The sequence below is a fragment of the Dermacentor silvarum genome, chromosome 3 (assembly GCF_013339745.2).
Source record: "Dermacentor silvarum isolate Dsil-2018 chromosome 3, BIME_Dsil_1.4, whole genome shotgun sequence".
NCBI lineage: Eukaryota > Metazoa > Arthropoda > Arachnida > Ixodida > Ixodidae > Dermacentor > Dermacentor silvarum.
The window spans coordinates 121,932,689-121,955,456 of NC_051156.1; the positions used below are offsets into that span (position 1 = coordinate 121,932,689).

A 22,768-nucleotide genomic window follows, 5' to 3' on the forward strand; every position below is an offset into this window, starting at 1 on the left:
ACGTTGTACTCCAAATTTTTTCGGTAATAGTTGGTTTATTCAGCTAACGCGGGAAAGTACCGTCACAGGCGTTTTTCAACGGTCATTAGTAGTTATTACTAGAAGCGGGATTTATTTTTATTTTGCCACGTGATGCGTATAAGAATTCAGCTTGCAGCTCGCGTCCGGGCCGATCAACGACTTTCCTTCACGTTAGCAGTTCGCTTGCAATTTAGGTACACATGTCACCAAATACTTATCTCTTTCGTTTCGCAGTTGGTCTTCATTCACAACATGTCGCTTTGGCGCCCTCGATGACTGTAAACACTGCGCAGCTGTCATTATTTACATCAACCTACACGAGGACGTGTCTTGTACGAGCGGCCGGCAGTCTTAGGGAAAGCCATCGGCAAAACCTGTACATGACAACAAAGTGCCACTGAGAAAGCAGGAGCCATCGATCTCTTCTTGTTCACGGGTGGAAATATTGTAAGCAAGTAGCCCGGATGGGTCTCGATCGTGCTCTTCTCTTCGTTGTCCAAGAGCGTCGAGCATATTCTCGTGCTGTCGTCGGGTCTCCACCGTGAGCAGTAATCACCATTGAAATATAATAGGGAGCAATCAGCAGACACTCAATAACGCGAAGACAGTCAACAAATATGCGGCAGTGTGCGCGAGAGAAATCCTCATTGCAGAATACCCGACGTGTGCGGCGGTACGCTTCAACGTTGCTGTGCACTCCAGCCATTGGTTCCGTTGTTGTAAGCGCCAAGAAATGTCGCCATTATAGAGACCGGTTTCCGTGCCCCCCAAACCAAATGTATTTTCCCCCGCAGTTACGTCGTCTTGTTCATTGCGCACAAAGGAGCCGCACGTGTGCTAAGGCACAGCAGAAAGCCCAGCTGGTACAAAGCTTCAGCACGGAGCGTTTCCCGGGCGACAAGGCTACATTTGACACGCAGCAATCATAGCGTGTTTAGTTTTTGAGCGGACGAGCTAGATAACTTCGAACTAAAACAGTTTACAGTTTTTAAACACACAGTTTTTGTATATAAACTAGCCACAGCACGAGAATCTGTTCACGCACTTTTATAGAGTTATGACTTTATTGTGGGTTATCAAAGTTGCTGCCTGATAATTTTTTGTCCTAGCGTAAGTCCCAGTGTGTTCGAGACAAACTAGTTACAGTGACACTTGACGCACCTAACCGCGATGAACAAGTTCAGCCTCAGTATGCCGCCTTACGGTCTTAAAGGGAAGCTGCAGACGCTGACGCCGGCGTCCGTTTCGCGGTTGGGGCAATCTTTGACGCCGCGTTATCTGCGGTCATTCTTATTGGCACTTCTGACGAACGAGCTGCAAAAAAAAAAAATACCACGACATATCCATCGAAAATGATAAAAGCATGATTTGTGGCACCAAACGCGTTCACCGTGCGAACCAATGGCAAATGGCGGTAACTCACTGGAGCTGCCATGTGGCGCGACATGCAGAGCTTAAACTTCATTGCAAGGTGTTTACAGGGATATTATTTTCTCTCACAGTTGCATAGATAGTACAACGAGGCCCTGGATCAATAACAGTACCGTATTACTTTAGTAAGACGGTTTCCTTTGGAACGCTGGCAAGGAAAGCGTCGAGAGTGGTCGTCGATGCGGCAAATGTGCTGGATAATTTCAATGTGCGTTCTAGTGTTTTCGGTGCGTAGCAGTTCAATCGCTGAATTCTGCATTCAGGCCACAGATTTGCCCCAGCATCAACTTCAGAAGCAGCTTCTATGCTCTCATCTAAGCCCCGCAGGGGCGTCTGCGGAAGCAGGCGTTTGGTGTGTTGCGACACCACGGACCCAAGCACACGGGGGTTGGACCCTGCCGCGCCTAACCTTGCGCGGCTTAGCCGTGTCCGGGGAAAAGTGGATCCTGGGGGTTGAGCCATTGCTGAGTGCTTGGAGCTATGGCCCCTTGGCAGTGGCAACACACCCCTTCGGCCTAGGCTTCGCGTAGACGGCGGCACCCCCGGACTGACCCACCCGGGGCAAATCGGTAGTTGCCTTTTCCTGCACTTTCCTGCAATCTTCTTGTTTCTCTCTCACTTTCAATCTATTCTGTCTTCTTTTCACTTCCTTTTACATCTAATTTCTCAGGCAGCAAGGGTTGACCTTGTGTGGGCATCCAACCTTGGGTCTACCATATTTGGTTATATTATTGGTGTACAGCTGGGGTTTTGCAGGACCTGGCGTTTCCAGTGTCTGCAGCGTCCCCTCGTTGGGCTCCATGGTGGTTGGTTGGCGTCGCGGCCGAAAAATTGACCTGTACTTATGGCTGAATCATTCCCCCAACTCCCTGATCGCCTTCAGAAAGAGGGCGTACCGAAGATGTCGTCCAGTTATTTGGACGCATATACAGAACTTCCCTCGATTCCGTGTCATTCACTCTGAAAAGCCAGACAAATCAGTACGAACAATTTCACCTGTCCTTGTCTCAAAGTCTTTGACTGATATTTTTGTTTCAGGCTATAAAGCATCCAGCATGGCAAGTGGGGATCTCCTCTTGGAGCTCCGTGATCTGAAACAATATGAGAAACTGCCCAATCTGGTGTCATTTGGGGACGCCCGAGTCACAGTAACCCCGCACCGTACTATGAACACCACCCGTGGCGTTGTCTCAGATGATGATCTGTTAGAGCTGACTGAGGCTGTGTTCCAATACTCGCCTAAGACGGCTAAGTGGACAGCGGCCATCTTAAGTCTCGTTCCAATTCTGACAAAGGCATCAAAGTAGACAACTTCGCGAAGACAGCATCGAAGTCAGAAACGATGCAGGCTACTTTCCTGTCTAAACAAGATGGCGGGTGAGCACGATGCTTGGAAAGCCGACAGGAAGGTCGTCTGCGCACAAGAAAACGTAGACGTGCTTGCCTACGCCTTTAATGTAAGTCACATCGTGTTTTCATAGGTTCGCAGGCGCAAGGACTTAAAATACAGAAATAATGCGTGCTTTTCTCACCGTCTTCTTGTCGCCGCGAGGTGGCATCTCATCACAGACGCGTCTTCCATACGTCATCCAGGCGGTTCGAAACGCGTTCCATTACATGGCATCGAAGCTGTCTTGGCTGTCTCCTTAGCTGTCTACGTAGACAGTCTCCGATGCTGGCCAGAATTGGAACACACCCTGAGGCTGAACTCTTCGAGGGATTCAGTGAGCAGAATTTCATCAACGTTAAACGAATTAAGATGAGGCGTGAAGGCAAAGAAATCCAGACCGAGCACCTAGTACTTTCTGTTGAAGTGTTCTGCCCGAGTCCATCGAGGCCAGGTAAAGCAAACTTCGAGTTAGGCCATACGTCCGAAATCCTCTTAGATGCTTCAAATGCCAAAGGTTCGGTCATAGTTCGAAGAACTGTCGAGGCCGGACGACTTGTGCCAAGTGTAGTGACAATGAACATTTCTCTGAAACATGCCAGAACACTGCACACTGTGTCAACTGCGAGGGCGATCATGCCACATACTCGTGGTGCTGCCCGTTTTGGAAGAAAGAAAAAGAAATGGTCACAATCAAGGTAAAAGAAATATATCATTCAAGGAGGCACGTAGGCGGGTATCATACTTGCCCAAGAACAGCTTTGCCGATGTGGAGCGTCAGGGGGCAGCGACACAACGGCTTCCGGCGGCTGTCCGGCCCACACGCAGTGAGCCTCCAGCGACGCCATCCGCCCCCTCGGTGGCTGCAGCTATCGCTGCTCCGCCACCCCAGCAGAAGGGGCCATCGACCTCCGGGCTGGTGGCCCCAAAGGTCTCATCCCTAGGGTCGAGGCCTTCACGTCAAACGAAGCGCTCGCAAGAGCCGATGGACATAACCAGCCAGACACCGCCGACAGCGCCTAAGGAGCGGCGAAAATATCGTGATCGCTGCAAAAAAGAAAAACACCGCATCACAGGGTCCGACAAGGGCGCTGTAAGTTAAGTTAGTCTTTTTGCACGAGACACACAGCACAAACATCGTCTGCAACATGGACACACAGATACTACAGTGGAACATCAGAGGACTACTTCGTAACTTCGACGACATCACAGAACTCATACGTAAACTTAATCCGAAGGTGCTGTGTGTCCAAGAAACACACTTAAAGGCTACTTAGTCGAACTTATTCAAGCAATATGCCATTTTCTGTAAAGATCGTGACAACGCTTCTGCCTCGTCCGGAGATGTAGCCATAGTTGTAAGTCTGTTGCTTGCCAACAGTTTGCCCTTCAGACGCCCCTCGAGGCTGTATCTGTGAAATTTTATTTAACAAGCTAATAACCATTTGCTCCATTTTCATACCACCCAACTATCACCTCAGTAAAACGAAATTTTACAGCCTCATCGACCAGCTTCCAGAACCATACATGATCACTGGTGATTTTAATGCTCATCACACTCATTGGGGAAGCACGCGATGCGACGCGGGAGGTGGATTCATTGAAAACTTACTTGTTAACTACAGTGCGTGCCTCTTCAATAAGAAGGAACCAACATATTACACTATCCATCATAGTTAATTTTCATCGATAGACCTGTCTATTGGCGCTGCCTCACTTTTCCCCGATTTAGATTGGTTTGTAATTAAAAATCCATTCGGAAGTGATCATTTTAAAGTAACCCTAAACTTTGTAACCCAACATGAAACAGGAAACTGGCTTCAGCTGACTGGGAATGCTTTAGGGAATCCACCTACTTATCAGTAGATTTTATAAATAATTTTAGTCTAGATCATAACCTATCACGCTTTACTGCTTTTATCATTGACGCCACTGAGAAGTTCATTCCTCAAACAGGCTTGTAACTCCAGAAAAGAAAACTGGAAAGCTTGGATGCTTTCTATAGCAGACTAGCCGTACTTGTAGACTCTCGGTCAAATTGACAAGTGGTTGAGTGTTTTCAACTGACAGACAGACAGTTCTAAAAATAGTTCAAGGCGACATAACTGGATCGAAAGAGGGATTAAAAAGCAAAACGTTGGGACCAAATATTTTTTGATGAAAAAAATTCGCGATGGCAACTTTGGTAGCATACTGAGTAAGTTACGAGTATTGAGCTAACTCACTCGCTCGGGAAAACAATTGATGGTGGAGGCGGTCATCATGCTTGACTTTGCTGACTCAAGAGACGACAGTAAAATAATGAGCAACATTTTACAATCGAAGGTTGTTTATGTCTAGCCTGAACGTCCGTGTCTGTTCGCAGAAGCTACCATCATCAGCAATGGCTCGAACGTCGTCGTCTACCACAGCTGGCACGTTGGCGCCCCTCGGCATAACCGCGCGAACGCGCTCGTACCATTGCTCCCGCGTTCGTCATCGTCTTCTTCCACAACTGGCTCCGTTGCCGCTCATAATTCCAGCATAGAATTTCACTTCTGTCGTCGTAATGGGGAGGCCGCGTTTACGGGGGTATGAGCCATTGCTTAAGGGGGTATGAGCCATTCATTGTCTCACGTGACGGACAGACTTAATTTTGAAGCAATTTCATTTTGAAGAATCCCAAGCGGCTATGGCGGGCGGATGCTGCTTACCTCGCGGCCGAGCAAACTCGAGACGTGGAACGCAAGCGTTCGTGGTTCGACAACTTGTCCCTCATTAGTGTGATCCGCTCCGACGAACAGCGACACAATGCCTTGGAAGTGTTGAATGAACATTACGCTACTAGTGAAAAAGATCTTGGAGAATTTAGAGTTTGCGTTACGTGTAAGGATTCTTTAATCAAGGGGAAAATGGGCCTGCGTTCAGCACTGCGAACGGGTACGCATACGCTCCATTTCTGGTGATGGTGATAAGCGAATCCATCTTCACGGAGTGGAAGGGCCGACGATTTTTTTAAGCCCTAAGGGTTTCAAATAAGCGTAAGCAAGGACTTTTCGAAGAAAATTGTCGCAATGGGGATAAGTTTACGGCTTTCTTCGGATAAGAAAAGGTTGAAAGGAGCTAAGGTTAAACTGCTCTACGGAAATTTAAAAGTGAATTTTTTACGACAAGAACGAGGAAACCTGAGATTGCTATAATGTCGTATCGGGAAGCAGAACGACACTGCCCGACACTGCAACCTTTCAAACTATAAAACAATAAATACCAATATGAGAAGCATTGCGAGTGAGGTCGCGTATATAGAAACAGCAGTTCGGGACCATCAATCGGACTATTAGTCACTCAGACCTGGCTCCGTCAGGATTGCGTATAGATACAAGACCATCGTCGTATACATAAGGTAGAAATTATCCTAATACAAGAGGCGGGGGTAGCAATAATACCTTTATTCAGAATCATGTCTATGATAAACTCGATCAATTATGTAATTTCATCGCATTGACGCCCACCAGAAGTCGCCATTCAGTGTTCATACCTGTTCCTGCTACCGGCACCGATATAAGTTCTTTCCCTGGAGCTATGAACGAGTAGAACATCCTACTCGATGTTGCTCTGCCATCGGTATCAGTCAACGCATTTGTAAACTGCACTGGTGGCATTCTTGTGTGCAATATCGGAATAACAATACCACTACAAAGTATTTTTCGGGTGCAGCTGTCATATCACTTGGTATTTGGTGCTTGGTTCCTCGTGTCAGTTTTCTTGTGTACTTATTCTGCTTTTGAGGCGCTATCTGTTTTGCTGTCTGTTTTTCTTATTTCGTTTGCCATTAATTTGACATGCTATATTAAGCTCATACAATCTTTGATGTGACAGTTATTTCAGTGTAATGCATTAACCACTTTTCTGAAAATCCTGTACAGGGACCACTGTGTTCGGCAAATAGAGAAATAAATAAGAACATGGGAACATTTTTCTTCCTGTAAAGCTATTCACCTTAAACACGCAGGTATCGATCGAGTGACTACAGTCAAGACTCCACAATAAAGTTCCTAGGATGTGCGAATCGACATGGGGCATTAATGTTTCTTTATTCTGTGTGCGGTGGCAGAGTCAATGTAAAGCAGATAACATTGGTTTGTGTTACGTAATTTCGGTTTTATATTATGGAACGTATGGCTGTGGTGTAAAGGGATGTTAGGCAAAAAATATGCGGATTATCATTACGAGTTCGTGACTGATGTAAGTTTCACAATGAATCACTGTATGTACTAAATACGTACCACTGTGATGTTTGATGCACAGTACGGTTTTAATTTATTATATGCAGTAGTACTATATTTACATACGGATAATGCAGGAAACATAGCATTGTTTATGCTCTAATGTTATTGAAAAAGAGGGAAATTCTAGATTTTCTGTGTGAGCTGCCTGATGGCTCTGTATCAAGGGCGAATATTGTGCCTGATATTATTTTGAACATTTTAGTTACATTTCGCAAAGGCATTCTTTTGTTCAGTTTTATTTGTGCACATTACATACAGTAAACTATCTTAAGGGGAAGTCTGTTAAACTGAATTTCTTGGTAAGCTAATGACTCAGTACATTACTTTTTCATAGATTCCATGTGCATATGCTAAGACAAAATTGTAACAGGCCTCCAGAGCCCCTGTGTGTTTGTCCTAAAGCGGGTCTACTATATAATGTGACAACTTAAACAGCTTAAAAGGTTTGTTATGTACTGCAGTATATGATTGCAAGAAATGCTTCAGGAAGGGGATCATATGCTAGCAGGTCACATTATTTAGCCATAAAAATTTTTCCTCAGAGGCATCGAGCTCATAACCCCTCGTTCCACTAAAGGAAACAGTATCTTATGAAAGGTAAAATGGCTGAATCACTTAATGTACCAGCGTCAAGGATTATGATTAAAAAGGCAATAGGACATCTAAATAAAAAGAAAACCCTGTTGCTCTACAACCTAGTTTCGAAATTCGAGAGCATGCTCACAATTGTTGCTGACCTCACAAATATGGCACGATCCCAAGCTGCGAAGAGTTACGCTAAATTTACTTAAATCTATGCACGGAGTGATCAGAATAATTACACTAAATAGAACACAATTACGCACCACTATGCAAGTAAAAAAGAAGCTTTCTTTAAGAACTTGTTGATGCGTTTGCATGAAACCCCACTCCTGCACAGAGACTAAAGCACTACCTTCATCGGCGTGCAAATAATGGTAGCATATAGTGCATCCTAGAAATTGGAAATGCAGCTGTGCTTGAATCTAATAGTAGTAGTTACGTGATGCCTTTAATTGGCATGCAACATTTACGCAGAGGTCAACTTTAGATTGAATTTTTTGGATTAGTCTTTTAGCATCCACTTCCTGTAGGCTGTACAAGCATTATCTTGAAGAAGAGCTGGGGCATGAGAGTAAACAAAACCGACTATCTTTACTGCAACCAAGATAGGCGTAGGTGGGCAGTCGCTTATGCCCACAATCTTTTTATTTTCTTATTTACATAATATGTTGGCGCGCAAATACGTCGCTGGCTACTCCGTGGCTCTGAAATATGTTGTACATAGAACACACAGTTGCAGCATACATGCAAGAACCTAATTATGTAGTGTCCCATTCGTTTGTGTCATATTAGCGCACCTAAAGTACTGCTATTCGCATGCTGTTCAAACTCTCTACAATTTTTTGTAGCAGGTGTCCATGTTTGCGTAAGATACTGTTTCTGCTTTAACTAGAGCTGCAATTGCCTGAGAGCGACACAATTCCTTGAATAAAAATGCGGTTACCCTTCCTTTTAGGTGCAAAAACAAAGTAGGACTGCCCTTGTTGCTTTGTGGTTGTTTCGATCTGAAGAGATACGGCCATGGTGATGTTTACCTATCTTTACCTTTCTTGCCACCTCCTGAAAATGCTGATTTTGTTCTCCAATACCAAATGTGCCCTTCAATTTAATTTTAAACTTGCAAGAGGCCTGGTGAGATTTATGTCAAACCTTATTGTTTCTTTGTCAGCCTCCACCATGTCTGTCAGATTCTGCTTGCGTTGGTCAATACGAGTGAAGTATCTCGCAGTTGGAGCAACTTGTAAGACCAAATGTTTTTGTTACACCTTTATTGAAATTCGCAGAGTGAGAATGGGTAGAAATAGAAGTGAATTCTTATGGCGAAATAGAATGATGAGAAGTCCACAATCTTAGAATCTGGTTAGCAATGCTGTTTCATGCCCTTAGAGAATCTTAATAAATCAAAGTACGTCTATGCTGTGCAGTGCTGCTTCAAGACTAAAGTGGTTTGATAAACCGTGTAATACCATTGTCGATTTCGCACCAAGGCGAAGCATTCAAAGCCATCGAAAAGTTGAGCGTTGCGCTGAAGACGTCGCAGAAAACTGGCGTGATGAGTATACAGTCTTGACCTGGCTTGTGCCCAATACAGTCTTCACCAGGCTACCTCTAAATATTGCCTCGGTTTTCGAGTGACATAAACGTCAAGAAAGCTGGGCTTAAGGGTCAAACAATAGTTTTTTCAAAGGGGTAATGTTACCGTAGACAAAGTGGATGAAGCGTGTGGAAGTTTTAAAAGATTTTCTGGCAGAAAAAAAATTTTGCCAGAACTCCGCCTAGTATTGCACGAAAGTAGAGAAAATGTGAAACACCCTTCGTAGTACACTAAAAATTGCATTTGTCGATTACGATCAATAGGTATTCCTCTATTTGTGTAGGCCATTAAAATCGTCTGTTTTGGGGAACTCCGTACGTCTCTTACCTGTCCGTTTACGGTCGACATATTACTGGTCGGGAAAATGGGTAACCAACTGTTTCCCTACCTTTTGGCAACATTCCATCATCCGCTAGTTCCTTTTGGGAGCGGACGCTGTGGTAGAGTTTTAATCATCTGGGGAACTTCCAAAGCGCGAAGCGCGAGCGTTTTTGCATTTAAGGTTAATACGAGTAAGTACGCCAGTACTATCGGTAATTTATTTTTTTAATGTGAACAAAACAATGCGTATTAAATGAAGCTGTAGCGTTTTCGCTAATATTTAGAAAGTCTCCACAATAGCGGACGTTTCGGACACCGAGTAACCATCTATGAAAATGTTACCGCGACCACCTAAAGTCCGGAACTAAAAGGGGGGGGGGGGAAGTGCATGGAGTGCACTATGACAAGACAACTCGTAGTGGCTCCTCGCAATATTGACAGTGGCTGCATAAACATAGAATTGACAATAAACTATGAATGTGTTTCTTCTTTGCTTCCTCTAGGATGTTTAACTGCAACTTAGGCAAGTATTCGAGGTAAATTTGAGCGCGGATCAATAAATAAATAAATAACTTAACGTGTGTATTATATAACTCCAATTCTTCAGGCGCAGTAATTATATAACAAACTAAAATGGTCACAGCTAACATTTTGCGTGTGTAAAGCGTGTCTCAGAGCGGCAAATTAGGCTTCCCAATCAGCTCTCCACCGTCCGAAGACGCGACGGTCCCATCGCGGTAGTCGTGGCAGGCCTCGTAGATGCCCTGACTTTGACGGTGGACGGCAACCACAGCCCCCGGCCACGTGAAAGGTGTCAGCTCGTGACCCCGCCACTTAAGACCGGCCAGCACGTCCTGAGAAGAAGAGACGGTCTGCGTCAAGCGTACAGTAAAATGAAGCACTCGAGCTCTACGGCTGCATGTTCTGTTATCCCTGAACTGTTCAGAGAACATGTTCTAGATTGCTTATTTCAAGGTTCTGCCTTTATATTATTTCCATAAACTACTTCTGCATGTTTACTTGTATTATATGGGCGATTTTTAGTCCTACGTGTTTCTGTTGCCACTTGTCAAGTAAAGGGAAAATGAGACATCCACCCAATCGTAGCAGTTAACTACAAAGGAAACCCATGCGGGTTCCTCGAAAGAAAAGCCTCGCAGTTGAAGAAAAATTCGTCCTGGTTTCCTTTGTAGCAATTGCTATATACGATTGGGGTGGATGTCTCATTTTACCTTTAATTACTTCTATCCTTCTAGCGGGTTTCCGTTGAACTATTACGGCAAAATACTTGCCAAGTATGGAGCCCTTGCAAAGACCTGCCGTCGTGCCTTAGCGGCTATGGTGTTGAGCTGCTAAGCATGAGGCCACGAGGCCACGAGATGGAATCCCGACGGCGGCGGCCACATTTAGATGGGGGCAAAATGCAAAGACGCCCGTGTCCCGTACATTGGGGGCACGTTAAGGAAACCCTGGTGGCCAAAATAAATTCGAAGTCTCCACAACGGCGTGCCTTCATAATCATATCGTGGTTTTGTCCCGTAAAACCCAAGAAATCAATTCAATTCAAATGGAGATCTTGCCAAACCTGGCTTTTTGTTTGCGTCCACCACAGTGAATATTTGATACTGGAATAAAAGTTGATTGAACCCTTGATTTGTTGAGCTATGGCATCCATCATGAATTTACAGTTAAGTACTACAAAGTACAATTAGCACATGTGCAGCCACACGAAAAGCGTTTAACTAGGCACTTTAATTTTTGTTGTAAAACGCCATGCATATAATATACACCAAAATAAGTAATCTCACAAGCGCTTGCAAAAAATATAAATTTAAATTTATTTTCATCTGAGGGATCAGGGTATAGGCACGGGAGAAAAGGAAGTTTGTCACTCGAGGGGAAACCGAGCTTTCATGACACATATCGATTCACTAGTAAGTACATAATGGCAATTTCATTGAACATAATGGACATTAAAAATTGAGCAAGATACTAATTCTTTACAGAAACATTTAAAGAAAAATGTCGTAGTTTCACCCGAAAGGTGAAGCATCAATTGCGATAGCAAATTAGTAGAGAGCTATACGGAGTAAGGATAGTAGTCTTATGAGCTGTATAAATTTGGACATGTAGCAGCACCAGCAACGCGCAGAACTGTTGTCGACGCCGTCGGCGTTTTGCCCTCGTTCGCACCGAATGCGCGCGGCGTTGGTGACTGTTGCCGGTGCTTCTGGCGGCGGCTCGGAGGTTTTCGACGAGATCAGAACGGGACATTCGTCGAGCAGCATGGGAAGTCTTTACCACCTTCTCGCCTCGAAATATTTTTATATAAATACGCATTTGGTACCACAGCTAAACGTCGCCGCCCCTCCCTCCCTCCCTCCCTCCCTGCCGTCGACCCACGGCCTTTCGCGCGACTGAAGAATTCGCGTTCGCTCTCCGCCGTGCGTTCGCTCCCCGTGAAAGCGCTTCGCTCGCACATACAGCATACGGCGCGTGGAGACGATTTCAGCGCCGTTGGACTTCATACGGAACCTCACGGCGACAGCAAAATTCTGCTTGGAGTGCCCATATAGTTGCTATCGCAATAAAATTGGCTGAGGATTACGCTCTTGTAAACCTATTTAACACGAGCGAAAGGTCTGCTTGGCTTGATTTTGCAAAGTCTATGCACACAGTGTTTCATTAAAGTTAGGTTTTATTGCAAATGTGATGGTGTCTCTCTTTGTGTGTCTTGAATGGTGACGAAGACAGACTTTGCTTGAGATTTCGCAGACTGCCGTCTAGCTATATCTACTGTATGATCCAGGCGAGACTGAGCGAGCAAGCCTTGGACTAAGAGACCAAGGAACAGCCGTTAAACCCTCGCCTAGTCACGTGGTACAGCAACGACGAGGCACCGAGCGAGCGCAGCTGGGACCCCTCCACGCAGCAGATCACGTGGCGTGATGTCACGCCTGCTACATATGCACTCCGGCGGCTCAAGGTCATTGCGACACAATGAATGACCTTGCGAGACATGGCGTAGTATAGAGCTCTCGCTATAAATGAATCACGAAGCTTAAGAATTGTTTTACACAATTCAAGTCATAATACACGCGAACAAAGGCAGCAGTGATTACTAATTGGTCATTAAATGCACCAAAACGTAGGGCATCTGTTTCACAGGCTAATAATAGCAAACTACGTTTAGTGTAGGGTGAATTGTTGCTCTTGCTTAGTTTTGAAGTATCCTCGCGATGAATTTCAATGTGTATAGCACGCCTCGTCGTTTGGTTGCGGCAAGTGCGCTTTGCCGTGAGCATGGGTCTGCGGGTTTGATTCTGGGCCTCGGTAAAAGATTACGCCTCCGCCCAATAGATTAAGGAATATAATACAGAAATCATAGGCGCTACTTTCCAAGGGAGAACCTCCTGCGGTTATAGCGGTGTCCAGAGCGCAATCCGGACATTTAAGCCTTATGAATGAAAGCCATGGTCATCTATGTGAAAAGAAAAGTTACTTTTGATATCCTAAGGCGTTGAATATATATTTTGTTCCAAGATCCCTGGAGCATTCTTTAACCCCAAGAAAAACGTGAGGTCAAAATTGCGTATCGTTATTCGTGGCGCCGGCAGCCATGCAGCTCAGCAGAGCTGGTAGGTGCATGTCACTTGGAGAAATTTACTAACGCACGTAATGCACTCCAAGGTCTTTGATGACACCTCCCTATGGCCGCGATATGCCTGTGTATCTACGAGCACAGCGGTCTTGAACAGCGAGGGAACTCATATAGCCACAATGCACGTGTAAGCGTTAGATATGGGGCTAAGTTCGTAGTAGACCATGCTGAGAACTGAACAGTACAGAAGAAGTAGAGAAACGAGACGAACACACCACCTTTATCCTTCATCTAGTTTGGCGCTGCTCCTGCTATATACATCTCGCAATGAATCGGGTTTGGTTCATACAAGCTATCGAAAGATATTTCGGAAGAACCAGCGTAGATAAAAGCGCAATATGTGCGTGGAGTTCAAGACCTTATCGGTGGTATTCTCGTGGTACACGACGTCTTCGGGATGGAGCTGGTTGTGAAGGCGGCCGGCGTCGACGCTTTGCTTCACGTTGTGATCCATCCACAGACACCGCACCAGAACCTGCATTCAGCGCAGACAAGGTTTGTTGTGTTATTAATGTCGTTAATTGTGTTAAGCAAGGTGCCTGGGAGCAGCACCTGCTTCGGATTCCCTCCCACAAACTACCTTCAGCTCGTCACAGCTGACCTTTTTCACGCGCGTTAGGGAAATATCCTCCCATGTTCGTTCAGCAGAAGTGCTCAAACATATTGGGATTCGACGCTACTGAACATACCAGACGCAATAAGAGCGGAGCAGTCGCCTAAGCGCTTACAGCTGTGCTTCGCTTATAAAGAGGCACTTCCAAAGTGGCACTTCTATCCTAAATGACGGCATTTGTTGCAAATCTAGAGTACTTCTTATGGCACATTGTAAAGTAAAATAACTCCTGAATCACGCATTGTACAACAAAGAAGCTAGTATAAACAGCTGCTGGTTTATTTGCAAAGCGTGTTCGGTGAAATAACGCTTCCCTTTTTCTCCTAGCTTCCGAGATTCAGCAGCTTTCCTCTGAGATAATCTGCAGCTTTCTTGTAGGACATGCTTCCAAGTGTGTTCAGGTGATCGCCATGTGACCAAGTGAGATGTGGTTATAACTCAGCGATGGCACTTGCACAGGGAAACTTGCTTACGATAGTTATAAGGAAACTTCTTCCTCGCTCACCTCCTATCAACAAGATTGTTTTGCTATTCCATTAAATCGCCATGCTTGTTCATTGACCGTTCTTCCTCTGTTGTCCTGCGCGGGTTTCCGCAAAGTGGTGCCGTGAAACTCGGGAGCTTATTAATCAATGACCGAAGAGCCCCAGGACCGATTAGCCAGGAGCCCATGCACGCATTCGCCGGGAAGAGAGGAATCAACGCAGGCGACCACCCTCATCCACCCACCGACTGCCGACAACGACAAGGAGGTCGAGCTTACCATAGATAGACCACTTGTCAGAACGACGGTAAACCTGATATTCAACGATATCGACGCGGCGCTCAGTGAGGCGACATTACAACTTCACCTCATGGGCAGCCGTCTCGATATACTTCAGAAGAGGCTTTGTTTTCCGGATAAAAAGATCGAAGTACTGATTTTGGACAATGCAATATATGAATAATATACCCTTGAGGTAGAATAAAAAAATAAAATCATGGGGTTTTACGTGCTAAAACCACGATCTGATTGTGAGGCACGCCGTAGTGGGGGACACCGGAAATTTGGACCACCAGGGCTTCTTTAACGTGCAACTAAACCTGAGTACGCGAGTGTTTTCGCTTTTCGCCCCCATCAAAATGCGGCCGCCGTGGCCGCGATTCAATCCCGCGACCTCGTGCTCAGCAGCCCAACACCATAGCCATTGAGCAACCACGGCGGATAGGTAGATTACAGGGCTAAATTGGTTACGCTGAAGTCTAAAATCAGACTTGCTATCGAGATGAGGCACAGTGCAAACAGCAAAGACGTGTCTCAGATCGCTAGGAAGCAAAATGGCCAGTTAAGTACTCTTGTGCCTGGAAGCGTGGCATAAAGCAGAACTGGTAAAAGATAGCAAGAGTGAAGCTTCAACTCATGGCTAGATTGAACAAGGTACAAGATTGAAAGGAATTAAGACAGAAATCTTCAATCAGATTCTAGTGCTTACTGAAAAGGAAACTCCCGTGTATTAACATGGGTATTACAGTGTAGTAACAAGCTGCACTAACATAGGTGTTCACGCGAATGGTGGAACTGAAGACACTTATCAACCGACGTCATCGTCTTCGACTTTAGAGCCGCGTCGGAGGCACAATAACGATGAACTAGAAGCAGCTGCTTGAGGCCACAGTGATAGCGAAATAGCTTTCGTACAGTGTGCAGGAGATGCGACCGCTGAAAATAGCGACATACGGTTCGTGAAAGCCTCTGTCGAACAGTGCAGGAGTCCACGAAGACCTCATTTTCACTGAAGAGTCACTGTACCGTCCGTATTGATGACCACGGAGGCTCACGCATGGACCGAAGCCAAATGAAAAAAATTAAATTGTGGGGTTTTACGTGCCAAAACCAGTTCTGATTATGAGGCACGCCGTAGTGGGGGACTCCGGAAATTTGGACCACCTGGGGTTCTTTAACGTGCACCTAAATCTAAGTACACGGGTGTTTTCGCACTTCGCCCCCATCGAAGTGCGGCCGCCGTGGCCCCGAAGCCAAATGAATTCGAGCCACTAAAGGCGCCGACGACAGGAGGCCGATCGTCGTTGCGCAATCAACGTAGAGGAGCGTTTGTCCCCTGTACTGTCTCTGACTGTCAGAACTGAATTCTCAACTTAAGGAATCCTATATGTCCCAAACTACTAACGTATGACCATTAGGACTATGATTGGCGCCGATATCCAGTGAGGCAACGACAACGATACATGGGAAACCAGATATCGTCTGCGTAAATAAACGCATTGCACAGACAGAACAAGGACGTTTGTCTTGCCGAGTACTTTGCCAACGCTGCGCATCGCATGTCGACGTTCACACTGTTTCAAGGAAGAAAAAGCAAAACAGGGCTCGCGTATTCACAAAACATAAGACGCATAGCAGTGTTCGCAAGAGCAAATTCCAGCCAATCATGATGATGGGCTGATCATAAGTGAACGCGGCCAGCCAGTGGGAAAAGAACGCTTACGAACGAAAAGCTTCGTGAAAAACTTTGTGAGCTACTTATGTTCAACGTTGAGCAATGTCGTCTAACTACATTACGCGTGCGCCCCAGAATTGACACTACGAAACAATGTACAACCAGGGTCCTTTTATGCTTTTGAAGGACCCTGGTACGACTGTGCGTTGGATAAGACGACAAGGACAGGGCACAGATCGTGGTGGCTTCCGACTGCAATGGTTATCTGCACGAACCAGTGAAGAACGACGCCAGTGCGAGGTTTCCTTCACATTCTCTGACCTACTGGAACTTAACGAGCGTTTTTAAAGACGATAGTCTTTCTTGGGGAACTTAAACGCTGAAAATTTGGTCTGTCTGTCTGTCTGTCTGTCTGTCTGTCTGTCTGTTGTCTGTCTGTCACCCGATTCAGCCACCCGGCCAAAGTTGGACCACTTGCTTACCTACCACACTACTTAAACTGGTACGGCTGTTCATACTTGTGAACGTTATCGATCACAAAGTAAATATTACGCATATATGAGGCGCAACATCACTAGGTAAGTATTAGGAGGTGTGTTCCTTTAATAGAAAATACATAGATACGTAACTCTAAAGACCCTAGTTTCTTAAGCTGCGCTGAAAATGCCATGCTATGCGCGCCGACGAAAGACGTTCCCCGACTGTGCGCCGACGAGCGCCCTCTGCCATGGAGGAAGGAAACCCTCTGCACAAGCTCATGTTTCCCGATGTATTGCCAGATGGCGTCCATGTCTCACGCAGCGCCTCCTCAATTTTATCAATGCCAGCCAGATGCGGCCGATTCAACATAAAGGAAGCGCTGTCTGAGGCAGGGCAAAACATAAATGGCCGCTTGATGAAATAATGCGGTAAAATGAAATCTGTTCAAACAAACCTTCATGCCAGGACGGAAACGGTACGAGAACAGCACCACGGGTGGCCGCGGTTCAGACCAGCACTCATGTAGTACGGCCGGCAGAAGACTATCGTCTTTCGACGACATTTGCAGCGAAGCACGCAGATACGCGGCAAATTTTCTTTATGGGGTTTTACGTGGCAAAACCAGTTCTGACTATGAGGCACGCCGTAGTGGAGGGCTCCGGTTTAATTTTGACCACCTGGGGTTCTTCTACGTGCACTACAACGCAAGCACACGGGCGTTTTTGCATTTCGCCTCCATAGAAATGCGGCCGCCGCGGCCGGGATTCGATCCCGCTACCTCGTGCTCAGTTACACTGTGTTACATGTGCATGTGTTGCACATGATGCAATTGCGAAACACAATTAAACACAGATCTACAGCACGATCGAACTTGTATTATATACTGAAACATTGGGAGGCAAGAAGAGGCTTCCAACGCTACTCGACGAGTGTCCAGTTCTCTGGTCTAAACCTGCCGGTGGTGGTGAAAAACATTTATTTTACATGGTGTTACCGGACTGTCGCTTCGCCACGTAGAACACGCAATGCGTATAAGCCTTCATGACGGGGTTGGGACAGTGTAGAAACTTCTTCCTCGTTTAGCTGCAGGCATCACCATGATTAATTTGCTGTTCCATTAAAGCGGTATGGCGTTCAAGATTAGGAATGGTTGATTAATTTTTATTTGAATAATGATTAATCATTCATCGTTTTAGCTTTTAATCGCTTTCAATGCAGGCTTTTTCATCGAATAATTGATTTTGCCAGGCACTTTAAAAAAAAGCGAAAGCTTGCACTAGGCCACGCAAAGCTCAAGACACAGCGAAGCTGGCAAAATTGCCGACACCGCGTTCCACCGCGTTGCAATGCCGACAACGCGTTCCAGCAGGCCCGCTCCGTGAATGCGTGTCTCCCTCTCTCGCTCTTTCTCGTACTTAGAGCCGCTACTGCGCGTTTATTGCCCAGCTTGCAACACCGACACCGCGTTCCACTGCGTTGCAATGCCGACAACGCGTTCAAGCAGACCCGCTCGGTAAATGCGTCTCTCTCTCTTATTTTCTTTATCTCTCTCGATCCCAACCATAGCGCGCAAAACCTCTTCTTCACCTCGCAGAGCATTGGCACGAGCGCGTGCGTACGCGCCAGCTGTGGACGAAGACGACGACGCTCGAACGCAATCATATGGTTCGCATAAATGCATGTTCTGCAAGCGTGGCAAGCTTAGTGGTTACGACGCTCGCCTTCGAACCGTGGGTATGCGGGCTTGAATCCCGCCTCGGCAAGAAAGTTTATTTTCTTTTATTTCTTTCTTCATTGCTGATGATGATAGTTTCTAAATAGAGTTGGCATTAGTGACCAATGAAAAGGTAAACAACATATGTTATAAAATGACACTTATAGCATAATTAAACGAGATACCTGGCCCCAGTGAATCCCTGTACTGTACAGTCAAACAAGAAATAAGAAGAATGGCAAAAGTGAATGTCCAACTATGGAGAAATTGCAATATGCACAGAGGAAAGGAAAATTAGTGGTTTAAGATTATAAGCCCGTGCTTTTTTGTACAGAGCGTTGGAATGTCAATTGGCTGGGATGTTTGGGTGAAAATGACACCTTCTTTGAATGGCCACACAACCAGCATGCGAGAATAGACGCTCGGAAGCTATAGCTTAGCTGCAATCGACATGAACTCCATCGCTACGTCAAATGCACGCTCCAAGCCATCGCGAATGCGGTGCCACGTCTTTAGGGGACTGCAAGCCACACGACGATCAACGACTGGGTTTCTATAGTACCATGATTTGCGAGGACATTTCAAGCCTCCGGCTTCGGGCGGCGTGTACGTGTGTAGGGGTAGAGGGGGGAAGCGCTTGGATCGGCGTCACTGGGGACTGGCAAAAACAGTCGACAGTCGCTCTACCACAGCCGCACAGTCACTGATCGTGCTCCACCATTCTAGTACAATTTGAAAATTGTCGCGCCAGTCCTGTGAAACTCTAGAAAACGATTAGAATATGCGTAATCGATTAAATGAAAGGTGGACATCGATGAAGATTATTCGTTTTGCGCGATACCTTTAATCGATTCATCGTTCATCGATTTTACCAATCCCTTTTCAAGATACAGCGGCTTGCGTGGCCGCCGGGGCCGCCCAGGGTAAAGGCGCTCCCGCCTCCTCCCTATCCTCGCTCCGGCGCCTTGCGGCCCGGCGGGTACGAAGGTCAATTCTCTCGCCGCCGCGCTTCTTCACTCCAGCGTTTGGACAGCGAGGTTCCGCGGTCACCGAGTGAGATGTGTTCATGTTTGCTGGTGCGCGCGTGACACCACGCATGTTCATTTAGTTAGTGTGCCTATGTTTACAAGTTTATACGGCCGATAAAACTGCTATCCTTACTTCGTATAGCTGTCCACTAATTTGCGGTTGCACTCGAGGCTTCGCCTTTCGGGCGAGACTGGGATTTGTTTATTTAACGAGTAGATTAAATCATGAAACTTATTGAAAGAAAAGAAAGAAGCTGACGCGGCTTTTTATGTGAGTAAACAGCGTATCTTAAAGGGGCCATTAAAGCAAACTTTGAAGCTTGAATTGTAAATTTTGATGTCAGTTCTCGGGTTTCCACTGCAGGCTGGCGGAAATTGACCGCATTCGGATGCGGTAGAAAGTTTGTATTTGAATCTTTATACCGAAAGAGCACCATCCCTACTGAAACGCCCATATGCCCCATAACTCCCATATCCAATAATTCGATATTAAACTTATAGGAGCCCACATAAATACCTGTTTTTCCCATACGCCATATGATGTTATTGGATATAGGAGTTCTGGGGAATATGGGAAGTTTTCTGTAGTGGTACAGCAGTATGGTAACACTAAGTGGTAATGAGGTGAAATTGCACTCCTGGAAACGGTTCCTTGGAGTAACAAAAGCCTATCTCAAAAGGCCTTGCTTCTGTCTACTCCAACACCGGAAGCGACTGCAGGAGCTGCAAATACGCTGTGGCCGCCATGACTCCGTTCGTTCTTGCATGTGCTCCCGGCTCTCTGCGGCTGCTTCTTTAAATTCGCAAGCATTCTTTAGCGAGTACCCCAGCGAAATCTGTCAGTCATGCGCAAAGTGTAATGCCTTGAATCTGCACAAAAATGCGTACTTTGCGAAGTTAAGCCAGTCAATAGTTATAATAGCATAAACGTAGATGATTGGCAGCTTTATAAGTGATAAGGAACAATCAAAGACCCCTCCCCCCCTCAAAAAAAAACATTATCAGAGAGAATACCCATATATACATGTCCCTAGGGATACGTAAGGCTCTTTTGAAAATGCATAAGGAAGCCTATAGTAGGGGTGGGCAAACTGAAATTTTGGGGTGGGCCAACTGAAATTTGGGGGTATACTTACGCCTACTTATACAACTCCAGTGGAGTTTCTGCATGATCTTTTATCGTGCGAGTGAAGAAATTGCCGGCAGAATTCAGCTGCGACGCCTTCTGCTGTGCCGTTGCCATGGGTGCCATAAGGTGCAGAGCAAAACGTCCGATGTGATCTCGAACTGTTTCAGAGCGGCCGACACAGCGGTGATCCGATTTCCTGAAATCTCAAAGTCCATGCTAGAATGGCGGTCGCTGTCGGTGGGAGGCGACTTGAGGTAGCGAATTCAAATTGAAATTTCAGTTAACAGGTGCGCTAAGGAAACAAAACTTGAAGGGCGTGTAACTCGACACCATAGACTCTACGTGCGTTTTGTTTCTGTTATCTGTCGCTCTAGCACTGCATTAATTAGTTTACTCTTTTTCCCATGCTTATCTATGGGCAAACAAGGTAGATAGCGATTTGTGTCGCTCTGCCATGCGTGCGAGTGCGTAGCAGCTGCGATTCCTTAGTACCAGCCTAAATGTGTCGATGCCAAGCACCTGCGGAATTAAAGAAAAAAAAAAAACACTTATACCTGAACCACGCCAGAGATGATCGCCTGTCCGCCCGTGGCACTCGTGGCGAAAATGACATTCCCTTTCGCGTCGACAATCAGTGTTGGGCAAAACGACGACAAGGGCCGCATTCCGGGTCGGATATAGTTGTTCTCACTGGAAGGCATTCCGTATCCACTCTGTTCGTACGGCGAAGAGAAGGCGCTCATGTAGTTGTTGTACCACACTCCGGTAACCTCGGACAAGAAGCGGGCCCCGAACCTGGATGTGACCCCCAGACACTTACATGGTGGCATCAAAAAGTTTCGGGACTGGCTCCGTATTTAAGTAACTTATTTATGTTCGTTCAATCACAGTTACCTTTGAAATAGTTCCCTGGCGCAGCAATACAGCGCTCCCAGTGTTCCTGCCCCCTTGCTAATGTCTTCTGGATGTATTCATTCGGGAAGGAGTCGAGCCCCCGTCTGCGATTCGAGCTCGATTAAGGCGATTGTTCGTGCCGAAATGGCGACTTTTGAACTGGGTCTTCAATTTTTAGAAGAACGTGAAATGAGCGGGAGCCAAATCGGACGAGTAGAGTAGAACGCACGTTGTTTCTGGAAAGAAACTCGCGTGTAGCGTGTAATCTGTGGTAGGGATGAGTGTCGTCGTGTACGTATAATTAGCTAACTACGGTTAGCTAATTATACGGGTTGAATAATTTAATCCAGCTCCTCGTTCACCCAGATCGGGCCGTTTTCGCCAAAGGTCCTTTTTCTCAGGCACCCTAAATAAAACTCGCTGTTCATAATCTGGCCAACCGAGACGAATGCCTCATGAGCATGCAATTTGTTGAGCTGCGCACACGCCCTTAGCATTTTTTTTCTGTTTTTGGCCATGGAGACGTTGAGCCTTTCCGCTGCGACGACTATTGCTTCGGCTCACCCGCCGTGGTGGCCTATAGTAGCTATGGCGTTGCGCTGCTAAGCACGTGATCGCAGGATCAAATCGCACCACGGCGGCTGCCTTTCGATGGGGGCGACAGGCAGAAACGCCCGTATACCGTGCATTAGGTGCGTGCTATAAAAAACCCCGGGTGATCATAATTAATCCAAAGTACCTTACTACGGCGTGGTTCATAATCAGATCGCAGTTTGCACGTAAAACTCCAGAATGCAATGTAATGTAGAATTGCTTCGTCTCAGGGTTGTACTTGTACACCTAAGCTTCGTCCCTATAGTGATGACCGCCGACAAGAAAGACGGGCCATTTGTAAGGAATCGCATCGAATTATATCGCTTTCTTCCCAAAAGATGCTGGACATATTCACAAATTGACAGGGACGCTGGGAGCGCTATATTGCTGTGTACGGGGATTGTTTTGAAAGTGGGAGTGCTTGAATGCACATAAATGACTTCCTTCAGAACAGAGCCAGTCTCTAAACCTGTTCTTACAACCTCCTATATGCAAAAATATTTGCGCACAAAAAAAAGCGCACACGATAGAGAGGAAGAGCCCTCACCCTTTTCGTGTTTCTTGGGCGAGTTTCTGTTTCGCATTCAATTCCCTTTCAAAACAATGTTTTGCC

The 22,768-nt window shown here is 46.1% G+C and overlaps 1 protein-coding gene across 1 annotated transcript; it reads right to left on the minus strand.

The window, feature by feature from the left end:
• Positions 1-10,275: 10,275 nt before the first annotated feature.
• On the minus strand, positions 10,276-21,497 carry LOC119444733 (scoloptoxin SSD20-like). Its single transcript, XM_037709085.2, has 3 exons — positions 21,222-21,497; positions 13,624-13,740; positions 10,276-10,458 (listed from the first exon to the last, which is right to left on the minus strand). Exons 1-3 carry the CDS (start codon positions 21,495-21,497, stop codon positions 10,276-10,278), a joined length of 576 nt encoding a protein of 191 aa, XP_037565013.2.
• Positions 21,498-22,768: the final 1,271 nt, after the last annotated feature.